The 21,583-nt window shown below is 35.8% G+C and overlaps 1 protein-coding gene across 1 annotated transcript in view; it reads right to left on the reverse strand.

The window, feature by feature from the left end:
- Nucleotides 1-21,066, reverse strand: part of ELP3 (elongator acetyltransferase complex subunit 3) — a 71,965-nt gene extending 50,899 nt beyond the window's left edge. Inside the window, exons 1-7 of the mRNA XM_039875899.1 lie at nt 20,909-21,066; nt 17,761-17,860; nt 15,301-15,439; nt 12,138-12,208; nt 11,322-11,385; nt 9,512-9,580; nt 7,222-7,376 (exon numbers count right to left, since the gene is read on the reverse strand). Coding sequence (XP_039731833.1) covers nt 7,222-7,376; nt 9,512-9,580; nt 11,322-11,385; nt 12,138-12,208; nt 15,301-15,439; nt 17,761-17,860; nt 20,909-20,927 — 617 coding nt within the window. The 5' untranslated portion in view covers nt 20,928-21,066. The remainder of the gene's footprint in view (nt 1-7,221; nt 7,377-9,511; nt 9,581-11,321; nt 11,386-12,137; nt 12,209-15,300; nt 15,440-17,760; nt 17,861-20,908) is intronic.
- Nucleotides 21,067-21,583: the final 517 nt, after the last annotated feature.

Genomic DNA, 21,583 nt, shown 5'->3' on the forward strand with positions numbered 1-21,583 from the left:
ATAATATTTGATTTTAAGATACACTACAAAGCTACAGTAATCAAGACAGGGTGGTACTGTCATAAGGATTGAAAAACAGATCAACAAAACAGAAGAGCCCAGTTGTAGTCAATAGATTTTTTGATGAAGGTGCCAATACAATCGAAACGGGAAAGGAAGTTTTTAAACAAGTGATGTTGAAGCAATTAGATATCTATATGAGAAAAAAGAAACATTGACTCTTACCTCACACTACACATAAAAATTAATTCAAGATGAATTATAAACCTAAGTACGAAAGCAAAATATAAATACTAAAACTACAACTACAAGAAAACACAGGAGAATATCTTCTGTGCTTTGGGAGTAGGTCAAAGTTTATTAGAAACAATACACAAAGCAATAACTATGAAAGAAAAAAATTGCTAAATCGGACTTCCATCAAAATAAACTTCTGTTCAAAGATTATCATTTACATAATGAACAGTCAAGCCACAGACTGTGTTTTTTCATACTTGCGAAATGCAGCTCTTACACAGGATGAGTATCCAGGATATTTATAACAGCTCAATTTAAAAAATGGGCAAAACGGCCACTTCACAAAATATATACAGAAAGCATAAGCAAATGAAGTGCTCAACATCATTGATCATCAAGAAAATGCAAATTAAAACCACAATCAGACACCACTGCACATCCACTAGTGTGGCTAAAAGTAAAGACTGACAACACCACATGTTGGGTGGAATAACCAAATGTTCATGCATTACTGGAAGGAGTACAAATGGCACAACCACTTTGGAAAAATGTCTGTTTCTTATAAAACTAAACATATGATGCAGCAATTCCACTTCTAGATATTACCAGAGAGAAATACATATATTCTCAAGCAGACTTGTACAGTATGTTTATTAAAGTTTTATTCATAATAGCCACAAACTGCAAACAGCCAAGGTATCCATCAACGGAATGGATAAACAAACTGCTCTATGTATACAATGGAATACGACTCAGCACTCAAAGATGACAACTACTAAAGTATCCAACGTGGATGAATTCCAAAATATTATGCTCAGTGAAAGAAACCTTGCACAAGAGAGTACAGGCATTCTTCGTTTCATTGCACTTCACTATATCGTACTTTGCAGATATTTTCTACAAATTGAAGGTTTGTGGCAACTCTGCTTCAAGTATGTCTATCAGCATCATATTTCCAACAGGCTCAGATGATGGTTAGAATTTTTTCACAATATTTTTAAATTAAGGTATGTACATTATTTTTTAGACATAATGCTATTATTGCTCACTTAATAGACTACGGTATAAACAAAACTTTTATATGCACTGGGAAACCAAAAAATTCATGTGACTCCCTTGTGATATTCAATTTATTGTGGTGGTTGAAACTGAACCCCCAATATCTCTAAGGTATGACTGTATATGCTACGTGGTTCCATTTATATAAAGTTCTACAATAGGCAAAACTAATTTACAGAAGGGAAAAAATGAGAACAATTGCTGCCTCTGGGAAGTGCGGGTGAGATTCTACTGGGACCCAAGGAAACTGTATGATGGTAATTGTCTTTATCTTAATAGGGTTTTATTGCACCAGCCTTGCATTTGTTGGAACTCATCAAATGGTATATTTACGATCTGTGCATTTCACTGCATGCATACGGACTTCAAAAAAAAAAAAAACACCAGAGATTGATCTCAAAACAAAACAAACAAACAAACAAAAAAACAAAGAGGGAATGAGGGATGGATAGAGGAGTGGATAGTTGAATAAATATGTGATAAAGCAAATATTATAGAACACAGGTATGTGGTGTTCACTGGAAAATTCTTTCAGTTTTTGTTTGAAATAAAATGTAACTAAAACAACTAATACCTCATTTTAAGATGACTAAGATTATGCCAATGTTAAGGATCCTGGTCACTATCTATGAAAATCTGGTTGACCAAGGGAGGAAAGTAAAAGTGGTCAATATATAAAGTAAGGGGTGGGGGAGTATTAGAGCCAAAGCCCAGATATGCAGGAGGTTCTGAAGGCTGCCAGAATAAGGTCCAGGACAGCAAGGCAGGAGACAGTCACTGTCAAGCCTTCTTAGGCTGCTTTTGCTTTCTTTATAACTCTGCAAAAGTCTATGAAATTGTCTTCTGGGTTTGGTATGCAGTATTACCTAGCACTCTAGCTTTTCTAAGACATGTAAGAATATAGCTGGAGAATTCAAAGTCATTGATTGGGGTCTGGGGAGAGAAGAAGGAATGGAAATGAATTTAAAATTCCACAGGGAGAAGGTATGACTCACCCATTTCTTGATAGGTAACTACCCTTTTAAATTGCATCTTATAAAAACAGCCAAGGAGCATTAAAGACAGAATGTAAAACTGCTTCTGGACAGGACTGATTAAAAAGGAATAAAATTATTTTAAAAGGTTGTTCTGAGTTATCTGACAACATTTGCATTCTAGTGAATGTGTGACTCAGATCCCACTGCTGGTCTTTTTTATCTCTAGAGCTATGATTTTTAGAGGACGATAGTCACCAGTAATTGTTGCTCTCTGGAGACAATTGAAGCGTCTCAGTCTAGCTGATAGAAATCAGTGATTATTGTTTTGCTTGATTTAATGAGCCTTGACAGAAACCATACCTGCTTTGTCCTTGAGCCACCTATTCACTCAGCTTTCCAATTTTTCTATCTGCAAGGATATAACATACTTTTTCTTACTAATTTACCATGCATAATAATCAGGTTCACCTTTTTAGGGCTTTTACTTACCCTAACTTTTAATCTTTTAAGTAAGAAGGAAAACTTTAATCAGGTTAGATACATGATTAACAAAATAGGGAAACACCAGTGAACCTTAATTTGAACAAAGACTTTTAACCTTAAACACTGTTGATTCATCTGTCACAATATATAATTTTTAACCTAATTTAAAACTAATCTTTTAAATAAAAACCTCTGTTAAACTAATGAAAGGCAGCATTACATCTGTGTAGTTATTTAGCAAACAAAAATAATTAATATCAACTAATAGTAAAAGAAATATAAAATTCATCACTTTCTCATACATAAACTGGTTTTCGTGAAAACCAGTTTTCATGAAAACCCTCTGTGCAAGATACAAGAGAACACAGAACAAGGTAAGTATATTATCCAAAAATTTTGAAGAAAACACCTTATGTCAAAAACACAGAACCTCTGGGCTGCTCTATTTCACAAAGATGTTAACTTTTGAAAATTGTTTTCTATATCTCTAGTTCTATAACACAAACCAGACTATTATTTCTTCAAATTATATGACATTTCCCCAAAAAACAAATACCAACTCTATAATAGGGAGTTGGTAGTAAAAACGTTACCTCAGCAAAGCAAACGAGATGCCAAAAAACAGCTTTTTTCAAATTACCTCATAAAAGCATAGAAACCAGGAGAAAAGGGAACATGTCAAGTGTGGCTTGGCAAGGTTCAGTGTAACATTTACAGATGGTTTTATGGCTCCCAGATTGTACTTTTTTTTTTTTTACTTTCCCAAGAGCCATTTATGAGATTTGCTGCAATGAAGACTCAACTCATAATAAAATTTTCATCTGAAAGTAGTTTGTTGCCCTCTTGAGGTAAATTCAAGAACAGAAAGAAAACAATGCAGGCTTTGCCTACTAGCCCATTACAGGAAGAAGCTTTCTTCTCCAGAGGGTTTTTCTACAAACATATCGTGATCTGAAGCTAACTAGTTGTAATATAAAACTCCATTTTCACCCCAACGACAGACAACTTACAAACAGCACTAGGTATGAGAACATTTCTGCAAAAATAAAGCTAAAACTTAACCAAAATAAAGCAAATATTCTAAAGTTCTTAAAGTTTCAGTTGATGAAAATGTCAAACTAGCTGCATCCTAAAAATTCATTATGTAGTTGTAATTCATTATAAGAGCCTAGCTCTTATGACTCAGGGGACCCAAACTGTAGACTGTGAAAAACTTTGTGGCAAACTTTTATGGGGGTTGGGGCTGGGGCAGGGCAAGTCCAAGTTATTTTTATAGTTCAATTCCACTTAATATGCAAGGTCTGCAACACAAGAATTGCTTCACTGAGAAAAGAGTACATAAGCGTGGGAAGAAAAATATAATGGTCTTGATTATCCGGAAGATAGATTAATCTGTAAATAAATAGGAATTCTCAGAGTAGAATGAATTTTAGTCAGTAACCCTCTGAAGTTGTTACCATTCCAATGTCATGGAGCTTTGAACTAATTAAAGTTGTTTTTCCTCAAATTGTATTTTATTCTCAGCTATCATCTGATTCTCAGTATTATTAAGAAGAATGAGTTGGAGTGTATCATGACTCCTCTAAAATTTGAAAGACTTCAGCACTAAGCATGACTCATATTCAAGAATGATTAAGGTTTTGTATGAGCAATAAAAATATAGTCACCATCTCATCCTGTAGGAGGAAGAGATCACACTGGCCTGCTATTACTAAAAGTTTAGATTCATGGACAAAGAATTAACTTGTCACATTCTCTAGAGGCAATCAACCAACCTCCCAGTGCTGAACTCTTTACATAGACCCCTTGAGCTACCCTTCATATTTATTTAAACTTATGAAAAAAACCTCTTTTTTTTTTCTTCCACTTTTACAAGCCCAAGGGAAAGTAAAGAAGGGGATGGGGAAGAATAGAGGGCACAAAAAGATGTCCTTAGTCCCAATTCCAAGAGGCAGCCCTTCCTATGTCATTAGCTCTCAATATCTGCCCTACAGATGGATCATTCAAAATTCGCACATTTACTTATTACTATATGTCAAGAACTGTTTTAATCACTGGGTAATGAAAACCACCCTTAGATTTGTTCGAAATTTGGTCCTACTTATCACAAAAAACTAAGAAGGGCACTATTTCAACAACCTTGTAGCTATGTGATCCCCTTTTCTTGATATAAAAGCCAGAAAAAAAGCCTAAAGGCAGTAGCGAAAGAAGTACAAGAAAAAAAGACCATATTTCTTCCAATGTTTTAAAGCTCTAATGTTGTACACACATGCGTGCTTGCACATACACCGACACACTCAACATTTTTACACCTAGCACAGTTTCTTGCATTATAGCAAAGTGCAGGCTCTGAGAGCAAAGCTAGCTGGGTCTCACAGCCCCACTCCACCAACACCTACTTGTGTAACTTTGGGCAAGTTGCTTAACCTCTCTGAGCCTTAGTTTCCTCACCTGTAAAACAGGGATAATTTAAATAATTAACTCAAAGATTTGTTGCATTAAGTGAATACCTATCACAAGGCCCATAACACTGTATACAGAGTAAATGTAAACAGCCTCCTTTACCCCCATTTCCCATGTCTCTTCCTCTTCAGCTCTAACACCTATGATGGCCATTGTTCTACTACCTTTTCTACGCCATTTATACATATATGTGTATGTATCAAATATGATGGCCTCACACTGCAAGAGCTGCTCTTTAAAAGCTGCTTTTTCACACAGTATGCTGTGGAGATCTGAAATTCTCCCATTTGTATGGCTATAAATATCATCTATGAGTTAGATAATCCCTAATTTTGTATTATAGCCCAGACATCTCTTGTATGTATCATAGGCACTCCAAACTTAACACATCTAAAGAACTCTTGATTTTCTCCCACAAATCTGTTCTCTTCTCTCTTTTCCAAGTTAGTATATGGCACTACCCATCAACCATTTTTCCAATCTAAACCTGGGTGTCTTCCTTGATTCCTTCCTCTTTTACCCACCAAACCTTGTCAGTCGCAACAACAAAACACAGCTCTGATCCATTCTCTCTTCTTCATCATAACTGCCACCACCCTCTATTCATCTGAGCCAGGATGGATACAAGATTTCTCTTTGTCCCTCTCTAATCCTTTAGCCAGACAGTAGCTGGAATGACCTTCTTATCAACCTGAATATATCACTCCCCTGCTTACAACTATTCATCTTCTTCTTACTGCATTCAAATAAAATTTTAATTTCTCAAGGTATATAATCTGGCCCATACCTAATTGTTCAAGCTTACCTCATGACATTTTATTTACTGCAATTTAGACACCTTGGTCTCCCCTCTATTCCTAGAGCACCCCAAGTTCTTCCCCATTTCATTGCCTTTGTCTTTTTTTTCCTGTTCTTGGTCTGAGTCGACTCTTCTTACACTTCAGGTCTCAACTTAAACAGCACCGCTTCATCTGGAGCATAATCCTACATATTCTCTATCACAGTACCTGTCTAACTCCATCACAGCACTTGTTATTTTCTGAACTAATAGAGTGTAAGCACCATGAGGGCAAGGATGACATGTCTTGTTAGTCTTGTTAACTGTGTTGTTCCCAGTACTTAAGACAGTGAATAGTAGTACCTAGTGGGCCCTAAATGAACGACGAGTAAATAAGAGAGAATAATACACAGTAACTAACCAGGTGTTCCTGAAACTTTTGAAAATAAAAACTGTTTTAAGACTTTCACTTCTTAAATCATTGAACTATATACTAAACCTTAGGATTCTTCTTGCTAAAAATTGATATGAAGTATCTAAAGAATGCATTATTCTCTATCAACTATAATTTGGAATGATCCCATTATAAACACAAATTAGTAGTTACTAAATAGTACTTATTAATAAACTAAGTTATGAAATAATAATTGTTTTGTTGATTTTATAGCAGCTAAATGTTTCAGATAAAGAGTAGCCCCAGTGCTCTTTTTGGGTGGGCTGAAAACTCAACTAGCTCAGTCAAAACTACTGCAGTTTAGACCAGCCTCAGGCTGAAAAGGTCTTCACTCTTTCTCTGAGAATACCAGTGTCAACAAATTATACTCATTTTTTCTTTAAAAAAAAGTATTGTTTCCATGAAAATAATCCTTTCCTACAAAACAGAACTATAAGAACTAGGAATCTATGATATGACAGGTGTTAACTTACTTTGGCAATCATGTCACGATATATGTAGGTCGAATCAAGCTGTATGCCCTGAACACACACAGTGCTCTACGTCAACGTATCTCAGTAAAACTGGGAAAAAAATGTATTTAACCTTACAACCGATTAAAAATATGCAAAATTTAAAAATAATGAAATCCCCTCTCACCATTCCCCCTCCAAAAAAGAATTGGGAATGTAGATATAGAGCAGAATCCTAGAAAGAATTCTCATAGGCTGCTGATAGAAGGATAAACTGACAACCACTTTAGAAAATATGATAAAATAAGGATTTCTTACTTGACTGCCTCATAAATATTGTTGGAGGTATGTCCTGACAAGGCATCATGTAAATTTCGAATAAAATAATCTCTGTATTCTTCTGGAAGGGCCATAAATGTTCCACCCATCACAATAAACTCCACTTTATCCACACTGTGACCAAGTTGTTTCAACTGAAAGACATAAATTCATCGGCATTAGAAAGACAGTCAACTATTGTAAGAGGGTATTGCAAATTTCTAATTTTATTTTGCAGTGTTTTCGCCAGTATAGTTTAAAAATGAAAAGCAATTAAACATACTTAGCAAATTCTGTGGATTAAATAGACTCCAGTGTCCAAAAGAAAAAATTATAGCTCAAATAAGGAGTAAGAGTTAAAAAATAAACAAGAAGCTTGATGATGTTTATACCTACAAAGTGGAAATTTAAAAACACAGAATATAAACTTGCAAGCAGTAAAGGCAAATATGATATAATACAATATATAATATAATAACCAACTACTTAGCAATCACGTATTTTATGCCAGACTTTGTGGTAAGCCTTGGGGACAAAGATGATAATTATACGCAACATAACTGGGACTTGATGCAAATGAAAGAAAAAAACACCAGATTAGAAACAAAAGTTAGGAAAGCAGTTTTAAATTAAAACTTTAAAGTTTTAAATCAATTGTCAAGATTCAGGGTACAGGTAACACCTCAAGCCTGCTTTCCAGGGGAAAAAAAGGAAAATAGAAATTTTATGAATAAAACATGAAATATGATGTCTCCAACTATGAGGATGCAATGCCACAGATCTTTGATTTTGTCAACTATAATAAGCTAAGATTCTAATTTTTAAAAACAGATATTTAAATTTCTTGCCATATCTTAGGCTTGAGAAAAACTGGGTCAAGTAGCTACCAATTTATGAACTCAAATTAATATGTCATGTAAAAGGTATACACTTAATATGGAAAAAAAGGTACCTTTTAAAATATCTTTCTGAAAATGGCAAATAATTTATACATACATACATGTATGTATACATTTTCTATATACATATGCATAAATACATGGAAATGCATACATATGTAAAAACATGCAGCTGCATGTACATGTGTATGAGTGTGTGTGTGTATCTCAACACTGAAAGAATACTCTATATCTCTGGTTTACAAGGGATACACAACAAATTCATCTTGGTAGCTTTTTCGAAATAGCTTGGCAGGACCCTAAACCATACTTAATTAGAATCTCCAGAGGTAAATATCTGGCCTTTGTTTTAGAAAAGTTATTCAGGTGATTCTTGAATTAGGAAAAAAGATTAAAAAATCACTGCTCTATGGTAGTTTCTAAATCTTCTAAAATCCATGCTCTTATTTGGTAAACATAAATATTTCACACTATGTTAAAACATTTTAAATGAACTAAATATAAATATCATTGCTAAAAAAGGGAAGCAATGGTTCAGTTTAGAACAAACTTTTCCAAGCTAGTAGGCTCCCCCGAGTAGGCTCCTCTCCTATAGCTGACAATACCGATCTAATATGCTCAGGTGACAGTGAAGTGAAAATCAGAACTAGCTGGTATTCACTAATAGATAAACACAGTACTTTCCACTTGAGATTCTGTAGTTGCCCTACAAAATCTAGACATTACTGTAAAAACTATAGACAGTACTCACATTTTTAAAAAATTGGACAAGTTTAAAATTGCAAAACTGTAAAAAAATCTGTATTAATATTCAGATTTCTTGAACAGAGCAAGGCCATTTACATAGCACTTGCTTTTAAACAATTACATTAAGGTATAATTTACATACAATAAAATCAATTAATTTTAAATGTAAAGTGGATGAGTTTGGATAAATGTGTAGAGTTGTATAATCATAACCACAATACAGAGCAATTCCACAATTCCCAAGAGTACCTCATACCCTTTTTCAGTCAATTCCCTATTCCCACTGTACCAAACCACTCACGATACTTCTTGTCTGGCTTATGGAAGCTAAAATTCAATCCATTCACCTATGGTCTAAGAACTTCCATACATGTACATTTTGTAAAATTCATACCATAAATGATTTTCTACAAAGTGAAAGAAATTTACAGAATATAAAACCTTTAAAGAAACAGTCCCTAAAGAAAGTATTTTTGACTTTGCTAGGTACTGGAAAATAGTCTCCTTTCCTCAGATGGATATTAAAAACTTACAAAGGAGAAAAACAATCTTAGTTCTTATTTTAGGTTCAACTCAAATCAAGCAATAATACCTTCTAAGTATAAAAATCTAATTTAATTTAAAAATGCTTTTTAAAAATTTACCTGTTCGATTCGATGTCTTGTCTGTAGATAAGGGTCATATCTAGCACGAATCGCTCGCATGGAGGTTGGCTAATAAAAGAAAAATATCCTGTTACGCCCACATTAAATTAAAAATAAAAAGTAGTTTCAAAAGGGTTGAATTAAAAATCAAATTCTCTTATGTTCCTTTCCTCATTTCTCAGGCTTGTCAGGTTCAAAATATCCTGAATAGCATCTGGTTAGTCTCCATCCCACTGTCTTCAGTGGCATCTTCTTGAATTATATTTATCTTTGTGTAAACACTTATGGAAACAACACAAATTGTAAGAGTACTCAGACACAGATGTGCACGTAGAGTTATTTGATAAAATAACCTTTAAACAAAGTTATGAAATACAAGTTTGTAATAGGTTAACAAAAAGCTTTGTCTTTATACGATGGAATATTCTACAGCCATGAAACAATGTACTGATATATGTTCTCTAAAATATATTGTTAAATGAAAAAGGCAAGGTGCAAGATTTTGATACGCTACCTTATGTGTAAAAAAGTAAGATAAATAATATGTGCTTATATATCCATATATCTCAGAAGGATGAGCAGAAAAGAGATAATAACTGTCTGTTGAGGTGTGAGGGAAACAAACAGAAAGGGGTGGTCAGGGGACAGGAATGACAAGGAAACTTTTCAATGAATAATTCTCCTTTTCTACTTTTAAAAATTTGACTTATAGTACAATTCATTGCCCTTAAATTATGCCTCACTAAAATTGATTTTTAAAAATAAAAATTAAATTGGGATAAAATAAAAAATAAAAATTTGAACTATGAAAAACAGGTGAAAAATACCATAGATAATAAGAAAAAGTCAAATAGTTGGTTGCTGACCTCCAAAGAGGCTGACTGCTTCAAAAGCCTGCTCATTGGTCTCCTGCTTTCACTGACCCCTATGCTAATCCTTTCCTCCTAACAAATGATCTTTTAAAAACCTATATTGGATTGTATCATTTCCCTGTTTTAAATTTTAATGGCTTCTAATGACACCAGTAATAAAATCCAAACTCCGTGCTCTGGCTTACAAACCCTTGCGACATCTGTTCCTCCAATTTCATTCTTCCCCTTACCCACCATGCTCCAGAACACCTCACCATCATTCCTGCCTCTTCTCCCTGCTAGGGATGCTCTTTCCTGATATTCTTGAAAGACTCCTTGTCATTCTGGTCTCATTTTAAATATTACCTCTTCAGAGAATCCTTTCCTAACCACCATAGCTAAAGTATCCATCCAACTATTACATCTTACTTGATGTATTTCCCAGCCTAGCATTTACTGGTACCTCATATTTTTTTCTCTTGTTTGGTTCTTTATTATTTATCTCCCATTATTCGAATGTAAATTCTACAAGACCAGGGACCTTGCCCAGCTTTCACTGTTACACAGGCAGTACAAGGTAGTGGTGAGGAGCACAGAATTCAAAACCTGGCTCTGTCACTTATTAGAGGTAAGTCTCCGGACTAGCTGTACAGGACTTCTAGACCTCTGTTTCCTTATCTATAAAACTGAGATAATAGTGTCTACCTTTAAAATGCTGCAGTAAGATTCAAAGTTGTAGGGCACTTAGAATAGTGTCTGACAGATATTAATAATAAGTGCTCACATAAGTATTTCTCCAGTGAGTAGGACAATATTTGTAGACACTCAGCAAATATTTAGTGAACAACTTTTGTAATCAGGAAAAAAATAAAAATTTTAAGAAAGCCAGTAAGCGTAAAAGTACACTAAAGGTAAAGTATGATGGAACACTTCCTAAGAACAACCTCCCATTACTTTACCTCATATCCAGTATAAGACTGGGTCGAATATTCAAAATCTGAATCAGGTCCACCAGGGCAGTATCTGTTAACAAAAAAATGAAGACGTCAGATACAAAACTTAGTTCAACAGTCATTTCAAGTATTTGCAGTCTCCATAAAATCCTGATACCAAACAAGCTTCATTTTCAAATCCTAACAGAAGAGTCTATCTTTGCACTATCTGCAAATATCTTTTCTACTAACAAGTAAAAAAGATAAATAAAAGAACATTATCATCATTTTCAGATTACAGTCACTATTATTTTAGAGGTTTAAGTTTTTAGGAGCAAATAACAGAACCTAAGTTTGGATTGATACAGTGCTCTCCTGGTAATTATACTTAAGAAAACCTTTCATCCGTTTAATTTTCATATCCGGAATCATGCATATTCTCCTAATTTTTCCGATTATCTAAATTTAAGAAGTTTAAAGCTTATTTTTAAGGATAACTTTTTATTTTGATACTTTTCTGATCCAAATTCATTTCAAATTTCTTGATATTTGGAATTTAAGCAGCTCATATTTTCATTTATCAAGTTAACGGAATAGCTACTGATTTTTCTATACCTATGTATTTTTTTATTGTATACTGCAACATATTAAAATCTTTATATGTTTCATTTTTAAAGTATTGAAATATCCTTTTGATGGTTGCTTGTTTCAAAGAACTTATGAATCTATTAAATCAAAGTTTTAAATATTACCAGCATGCACTGAATAAGGCTCTAGGGGACTTACTGTTATATTACTAGTTCATTTAAAACACACACACGACTTATCAAAAATCAAACTTACACACATATATTTCCTGTAAAACTGATATGTGGACATCTGTGGGGTTTGCACATCACAGCCACAACAGCAATCTATAAAAGATTAATAAAAAAGGTATTATGAAATAACAGAAAATCCTGCAGAGTTGTTATCTCTCAGAAGGAAGGAGAGGAATGCAATGAGAGTGGCACGCAAGGGCCTTCAGTGGTATTAGTAATGCTGTATTTAAGCTGAGCAGTGGGTACGAGGGTGATTTTTTTCAACGTTAATAAATCTTTAAAATGTACATATACATACTAGTTTGTATATTTGACAATAAATTAAGTACAAAAGAAATTAATTTTTAAAGTTAGTGATTCTTGTAATTTGTTTTACTAAAATAACCTAAAAGAAAATAATTACTTTATGTAATTCTATAAAATTATATCTAAACCTAACTCTTGTAACTCAAACTCCTCATGGACAAACTAGATCTCAATATTTAGAACAGAGACTATTAAATTAGGAACTAGACTTCAGAGTGTGTGCAAAATATTTTCAGAGGACTCTGTTAGAGCCCAAGTGGGATGAGGAGAGCAGTTGCTTGAGAAAGGAAGGAATGGCAGAAATAGATGATTGGTTACACATAGGGGTGCTTGGTCAAATAAACGCACATGTTAAGGTGAATGAATGCAAGCCAGGTTTCTTACTGTCAGAGAAGGAAGTGATAAATATGAAAAGGGAGAGAATTAGAATGAACTCTGTGAGTTGGATGGAATTGAAAGTATCATTGTGAACTCATAGTTTTCTATACCTCTAGACTGATATACAAAAAAATACATATGCAAATGTGTTATGTATATCTGTGAATGTATGTATGTATATATACATCTATATTTCCTACCTGAGAAGATCTGGGAGCGGCAACACCCTAATAGCAGTGAGCACATCTAGCACTCAGATCTTAAGGGTCTCTAAATAGCCTCCTCTACTAAAAGAAACCAGGACTCCTTGGAGAAATGGCTGATTCTAGTGCTGAGGCAGAGAAAGTACATGATGGGCCTAGAACATTTTATTATGACAAAGCTAGTAATCTCTCAAAGAATGATAAGGACATTTAAAAAAGACACAGAAACCAGTTTGAAAGGGTTTCCACTGGTCAAATCTGGGCTAATTTATGCATCGAAATAATGATTATAACCCAAATAAGAAACCATTAATCCCTACATACAAATAAGTAAACTGGAAATCTGATAAGGAACAGGATATTTACAGTTTCAAAGCACTTCATCACACAAAAATTCTTGATTACAAAGTGGAAAAGAATAACTCCAGAGGAGAAGCTTAGTAGACATCAACTTGATCAAAAATGAATGACATCAATGACAAGACAAATTGAAATTATGTACCACCTGTTGGGATACAATAAGAACACTATCATTTCGGTAATGTTCCTGCCAAAGATGCATAACCTGAATCTCCTTATGAGGAAATATCTGATTAAGCCACATTGAGGGACAGGTTACAAAACAACTTGGCTGAAATCCTCAAAAGGGTTCAGGTAATGAAGTCAAGGAAATACAGAATTGTCCAGATGAAGAGACATAACAATTAAATACTATACGTGATTCTGAACTAGGTCCTGTGGGTCATTACTGAAACAACTGGTGAAATGAATGAGGTCTGAGTATTAGATAATAGTCATGTTTCACTATTATCTAATTTACACTATTAGATAATAGTGTAAATTCCTGACTTTGATGGTTTATTATTATAAGCGATATAAGTAAAAGTCCTTGCTTGTCGGAAATACACACTAAAATATTTGAAGCCATCGGCTTCACAACTTATGCTCCAATGGTTCATGGGGAAAATCTTTGTACTGACCTAATAACTTTTCTGTAAGTTTGTGATTATTTTTCATAATAAAAATTATTAAAATTTAAGTTAAATCATTAAATAATAATTTAGAGAAACTCTAAATACGTTTACAGATCTGAATTAAAAACAATTATTTTCAAACAAACGCTTTTATTTAAAATGAGACATTTAAGGAGTTTTCTACAATTAGGTACAAACAAACCAAAAACCTTAATTACAAAGCAGAAGAGACCAGGACTGGTGATACACGGTAAGTTTGGGTGTTTACTTAGCCATGAATATAGTATGATCCAGGTGATACAGCCACCAAACAAATCAACACAAGCTACAATTACTAGAATTGTAATAGCTCCATCCAAATAACAGACTGAACTTCTTAGATTACATCAGGAAGAGAGAATTCAATTCTGGGTATGCTGTTTTAAGAGGGTCCTCTCTCTCTCTCTCATACTTTTTATCCTAGAGCCCCTATTCTAAATCAGGCTCTTAACGTCTCATAACTAGGGCAAACCAAGAGGACCCTAACTGGTCTTTTTGTCTCCAAGCTACCCTATATCTTGAATCCAAAGTAATTTTTTGATAATCTATTTTGTTCCTATCACTCCCTTTCCCAAAAATCTTTGTTTCCTATTGTCCAGTTTCTTTGTGAGATATTTAATATCTTTTACAAGCTAATCCCAAACTAACTCTCAGCCTGATGTCCTGAGGCTTTCCCAAATGAATTATCGATTTCAGTCAGTTTGACGTAGTTTGTTTCCTGCACACGCCACACTCTTTTATCATCCCCATCTCTGCGCCCGTTACCCATGCTCCCATTAACTATTCGAGCCTGCCTTTCTCTGCCTATATGAGCACCGTTTACAGGTCAAGCAAGCGCCACACTTTCTACTGCGCCTTCCCTATCCCCTTTCACTGTATGTCCCTGGACTCCCATAGTGCTCTCTATTGGGTCGATCGTTTTCACAATTACCATATACAGAATGACTTTGCACCGTTAACTACTTTTTAAAAATACCTTAATACAATTATTTTGAAAGCTACTAGCTTAAGATGGCCGACAGTATTTATCATATTGTGATAGTCACTCACCAAGCCTCAATCTATAAAGACACCAAAACATCATTAACTCTTAAGCACAATAATTTTTTCCCTATGTATGCCCTCCTAGCATTCTGCTCACATTTCTACTTCATTTCAGTACGTATCACAATATACAGATTAGTTTAATCCCCTACCTCCACTTCACTACCTGTGCGTTACACGGAGGCAGGGATTTCTGGCAGAACAGATACACAATCATTATTTCATGATTGGAATCACTTACCCCACTGGCAGTTCTGATGGGTTTTGCCTTTAACTTGGGGACCAAGACTTTTCGATACTGAGGTGGGACTGCAGCAATGATATCCACCAGGCGAGGCTGTGCTGAAAGGCCATATTTGGCAGCTGTCCTGGTTTTCACCCTGAAAGTAAAGCATCTAGCATTATCAAGATCACAGTATTTCAAGGTCGAGCTACCAAAAGGATGACCTATAAATAGTATCTCCAACTCCTGTCATTTCCCTATCCTTTTACCAGATGACAATAGTGGCTCTGACATCTGTGAATATCAGGGAACTAGAAGAACAAAATTCATGAATGAATGACTTCATCTTCCTATCTGGAGTACTACAAAGAAAACGAGATGATTACAGGGAAGGGGCCCAGGAGAGTGACACAATGTAGGTCTTGCTCAAAGCAGTGCTCCAGCTTTAAAGGCTTCTACCCTTTTCTCAAGCTCAGCAATACTATAGTCAGGATCAGATTAATTCTGCCTTTGGGAACTGTTCAGTACACTGTAGGATGCTTAGCGGCCTCACTGGCCTCTACCAATTAGCACCCCTCTTCCTGTTGTGACAGCTAAAAATGCCCCAAGACATTGCCACATGTCTCCTGGGGTGGAGGGGAAATCAGACCTGGCTGCAAACCACTGTCTTAGACCAAACATAAACAATTTAAAGGAAAGCTATGCAAAAGTATTCACAAACTTTTTCTAATACAAAATAGTGTATAAAGAACAGAATATAAAACATATGCTTTTAACAATTATAAAGCAACCACTCGTGTAACCACATTCCAAGAAACAGAATATAATCAGAACTTCAGAATATCCACCTGACCCTTCCTTACTGTAACTGTACTCTAAACCCCAGAAGTAACCTTTATCCTAATTCCTTGCTTTTCTCTATAATCTGACCAGCTTTTCTTTTCCTGTTAGCCAAACCCTAACAGTCACCTTAACTTCTCATTTTAATCCATCTAAATATATTTTATACAAATGTTAACTGAGTACCTGACATATACAAGAGGCTACCTAAGTATTTAGTATATTAAGAGGTATAAGGCATAGTTGTTTCATGCTATTTGTATGTTTGCAGATAGGCATACACAAAAATAAATATGTAAGTGATAAAAACGTGAGAAAAGACACACACAACAATGAACGTTTCCAAAGTTCAAGAGTGGAACTCAATGTATGCTGGGTAGATATTCATGGAAAATGGCACAGAAAAGAGTAGCCTTCAGACATGCAGTGAAAACATGGAGATGACAATGAGAGGAGATAGGCTGGCTTATGTGAAGATGCAAAAGCAAAACACACATTTTAATATGAGTAGAACGACTTGACAGAAAGCAGATTTTCAATGAGAAGGTACAGAAGTTTAAAAAATTAGGAAAGTTAACTGGAGCCAGACCGAGAGGCCTTCCATAATGGGTTAAGGAATCTGCATTTAATAAGCAATGGGGACATGCTGAAGTTCCTGCACAGGGAAATGACATGATAAAAGATGAGACAAAAATTGACCCACTCAGAGAGTAAAACGGACCAAAAGCATAAACTATTGCAGTAGTTGAGACATAAGTTTTTAAGAGATGGACTAGGGAGTGGATGGAAGAGTAGTGGAAATGAAAGTGAGAGTTGTAAGGAAGATAACAAACTTCAGACGTTAATTAAACCTAAGGAGAAAGGTTCCACGATGATACTAGTTTCAAGCTTGGGTGTAGGTTAACACGATTTATCTCAAATAACAGAATAAGGTCTAAAAAAAGTCATGCATGTGGTGATTGGATCTTGGGGTGGGGAGAGAACCTTTTCATTACAGCAGATCTATATAGCGAATATGTAGTTAAAAATTTGGATGCAGAGATGAAAGACCACTCTTATTTGAGGATAAAGTCAAAGCTAAACATGATTGTGGAGAGAAATTAGATGAACATGTCAAGAAGGGGTTCTAAAGTAGAGAAGGGTTGGATTATATCAACGTCCCCAAAGGGAAGGTTTTCCTCTCAGATAATAGGGAAGAGAAGAAGGATGTAAAGCGATGTGGCACAGAAAGTAAGAACATATACTCTGGAGACAGGCAACCTAATTCTAAATCCCAGCTCTGTTCATCACTATTTACTCTTGGACAAATTATTTAACCTTTCTCTGTCTCAGATTATCTACCCATCAAGTGAGGGTTATATAAGTACCTACTTCTTACAGTGTTTGAAAGGATGAAGTGAGCTAATACATACAATGCACTACTAACAGTGACTGGAATACAGCAAGTACCTAATGAATGTTAAAAGCTATTAGTATTATTAGGCTACGAGACAATTTTGCCTAGATAGTGACGGGAAAGGCAGAAAGCTAAATTCTCAAGTAAAATAAAACATGAAATAGAAAACAAATAGTATTTGATAATTTCATAAGAGATTTAATACCTAAGAACGCAATTGTGTTTTTTACAGACCCACTTACTTATTTAGATCGATGTCTTTCCCCTGTTCATGGGCTTCAATTAGTTGTTTAATGACATCTCCTATGGTCAGCATCATTAGCTCAGCAGGGCTGAGATCTCCTGGAAACATAATATTCAATAATGTAAAAAAAATCATTATTGAGTACAGATTTTTAAATTTATTAGCAATGTTCCTTCTCAAATCATTCCAACTGTGCCAGATGAATACCTCAAGTTCACAAGACATTAAACCTCTATTGTTACAATTTGATATCTTCTGTATCTTTAAAACAAACCTGGCTTTACCTATACATGGGAGGAGCTCACTTTAGAAGCACGTACACCACGAGAATGATATATATAGAAAAGAGTAAAGATAAACACAAGGAGAAAGAACCTAATTGCACAGGAAAGGAGCAAAGTAGTTAAAATAGTTTGTCTTTATCTCCAGATTTGTAATTACACTTTGATGCATTATTTCATTTGATACTTAGAACAAATGAGGAATAACTGTCCCATAAAAATGCTACCGAGGGGTGAAGCTGAAACAAAGCAATGTAATACCACTTTGTAATAGAAAGGACGTGGGTTCTTTACTTGTCTAAGAATCTTAATGCATCTCTAAGATATAGTCTGCCCACCATTATAACTTTCTCATGGCAACTGAGGTTTCTCTTCTCATCTAAAAGGCAATAACAGAAGGTGACATGTTCTTACATGACCCTGCGATTACTGTTGATTGGTTCAAGGATGAGCACCTATCCAAGTCAGGCCAAACTGAGCTCTTGTCTCCAAGGCAAAAAACACTAGTTTCTCTCCAGTGATAAAAGCTGTGAGATTTCAGCTTGAGAGCTGCTAGCAAGCATGCTTTCTGTCTGTAGAGAAACCTAGTGTACAAAGATAATGAAGTCCCCAGAGAGAAGCATAGCTGAGAAAGCCTGGCAATTATGGAGCCCTTTAATTTACTTTATCTCATTTGAAATCTCACAACAAAACTGCATGGTAGACATTGCTATCCCATTTTACAGATGTGAAAAATTAAGGCAAGTTACGATCCCATTGTAAATAGCATAGTTAAAACTTAAATCCAAGTCTTTCTCCATAATTTCCACGGCTTTTTTCCTCACTGTACCAAGCAACCTCTAATTTAACGAGGCAAGGCTAACACGTACAAAACAATCTGAGAGAGAATAAAAGCCCATCTATAATCAAAGGCTAAATGCTTTTTAAACCATCTAACTCAGCACTTCAGAGTTCTACAAAGGCACCTCAGGGGCCATGTAACAGAAGTAGGGCTGCTGGTGGTGGTGGAAGTAGAGAAAGGGGGAAGTGAGGAAGAAAAGGGAGGGTCTCTTTCTTCGTTTCAACCAAAGCAGCTCAGCTTTCAGCTGTTTCATATTGAGAATTCTGCAAAAGAATTTGGAGGGGAAGAGGAGATGCAGGTGATAAAAATAAAGATCTGAAATCCATTTGTATAGCCCTTGAGTGTATCGAGAATTAACTGGAGAAGTAGATTAGTAATTCATGGAGGAAAAGGTACAGAGGTCTTTAATAAAAGGGCAGGATCAGGAGAAGCAAAAGAAGGCAATCCAGAAGGAACGTTAAGTATAGAAACTACCTATTTTTGTATGAAGGAGCATTGCCTAACCAGAATACAGGCTTTCTGACAAGATTTGGTAAAAAACAGATTGCAGGGTACACTGGCTACTAGGCAAAGGCATTTAAATAGAATGCAATAGAAGTGGATAATTATATCCTCAAGTTTGGGAGTAAAAGGATAAAAGTAGTGTTTAAAGAAATTAAGTATACAAAAGAAAAAGATACAAAAAATGATTTAGAAGGTGAAAATACATAAAACCTGGACACTAAGTAAAAGGTTCTTGAAAGGCAACACTGTATTAAAAAAAAAAAAACACCCCACAAGATTTAAAGTAAAAAACTTGGAAGATGGGCTCCTTCCCTAGCTCTCAACCACTACTGGCTGTGTGATACTGGAAAGATCAACTACTTCTAAGCTCCACTTCATTGTCTGCAAAATTGGGATAACATATACACATTTCACAAGACCATTATAAGGATCAAGTGAAACAATGTCTATGAAAGCCAAAGTGCTGTTCAAATATTAGTTATTGATTATAGTGGGTTAGGAGAACGGTGGCCAAAACGATGAGGAATACACTATTTCGAGAGGTGACTTCTAAGACCTATCTGGGTTTGGTGACAGATAAAATTAAAAGTATAAATTTGTCTGGCCTGACAAACTGAGGAGGAGCAAGCTAGAAGGAGAAAATAACAAATTAATTTGAGGCATGTAGAGTCTGACACCACAAGACAACTGAAGGTAACTTGGACACTTGGAGCTACTGCTCAAAAAAATTGCATAGTGATTAAAAAACGAACTAAAAAAATTTGTTTTCTGAGTTAACAGAGTCAGCTTGACCAACCAGTTCCACCTCCTAAGAATAATTTTGGGTTGAGAAAGTTATTTAACTCTTTGATTCTCAGTTTCTTCATCTGTAAAAGGGGGAGGATACTGACTTCAGAATTATTAGCAAAAGCTTAATAAAAGGCAGCTATTATTACCATAAGCATTATTATTAGACTGACTGCTCAAAGGAGCATACGAAGACTAAAACCTATGAGGAAATATTTGAAATTTGACCCCATCCTGTTGAAAAACTAAAGATAACATTGCTCCATGCTAATTCAAAAGGCAGTATAAGTGAGCATAACTGTCCCACAGATTCCAAGAATAATTCAGGGGTTTTCTTTCTTTCCTTTTAACTTACGGCTTTAAAAAAATCTCAAAAAAAGAAAAGAAATGTGTCCCCAAACAAATCTTAGCAAATCATGAGTCCGACAATGGGTTAAATCGACCGACTACGTTAAATACTTGGGGGGCGTACCTTGGAATCAAGCTTTGTTTGCCATTTATTCGAAAGACACCAAGCCAAAGAGTAAGAGAGTAAAGGTAAATTGGCTTAGAAAGCACAAAAGGTAAAATGAGAAGGCGGTGGGGGCTGGAGCCGAAAGACAGACCCCAGGTGGCAGGGCTTCTGGATCAGACGGCGGACTCCCGCGGGGAAAATCGGGTTCTGCATCTCACAGCGCACGTGTTCTCTGCTTCCCTACCACCTCCAACCCTTTCCTCTCCCTTCTTTTACGCACCTTTCCGCTTCTGCCTCATTTCTCCACCGTTATAGTAGCTGCCACCGCAGATAATGTGGCTACTAACTCGGACCTCGGCGAAAGTTGACAGCCACAAAGCAAACCCGGCCTGTTGTAAAAAGACGGTCAATATATCGTAAAGCTGTTCCCAGAAGGCGGCGCGCGCGCAGGCCCGCCCCGCCCCCCAGCAGCCGCGGGCGCGGCGCGAGGAGGGGTGGGGGGCGCGTGGAACCGTAAGAAGGTGGGGAATCTGTGGCCCAGGCGCTTGGGCGTTATAAAACTCGAAGTGGGCGGAAGGGCCACAAGATAAAGCTTATCTACAGAGGCCCGGCAAGGAAACCTGAATGAGTGTGGATGTGGGTGGTCTCCAAATAAGGACATAGGTGGCTGGGCGGGAACGTAACTGGGCGGTCGCATCAAGCCGAGTCTGCTAGTGTGATTGAAACTAAATTCAGAGCTTGGAAGAGACCTTATAGGAATCAAGGAACAATTTGAGGTGCAAACTTTGATGTTAGTTGGTCACCTTGGTCTCAGATAAAAGGCACATATGATTGATAACCATCATGATGTGCAGGCTGAAAAATTACTGCTTGGCTATCGCCCGTGGGAACATAACATTCTAACAATAAGCTTTCTGTTTTTGTACTCCCCCGCTTGCACAACCGACCTGTGGGT

Source organism: Pteropus medius, unplaced genomic scaffold (assembly GCF_902729225.1).
Source record: "Pteropus medius unplaced genomic scaffold, Ma_sr-lr_union100, whole genome shotgun sequence".
Classification (NCBI taxonomy): Eukaryota; Metazoa; Chordata; class Mammalia; order Chiroptera; family Pteropodidae; genus Pteropus; species Pteropus medius.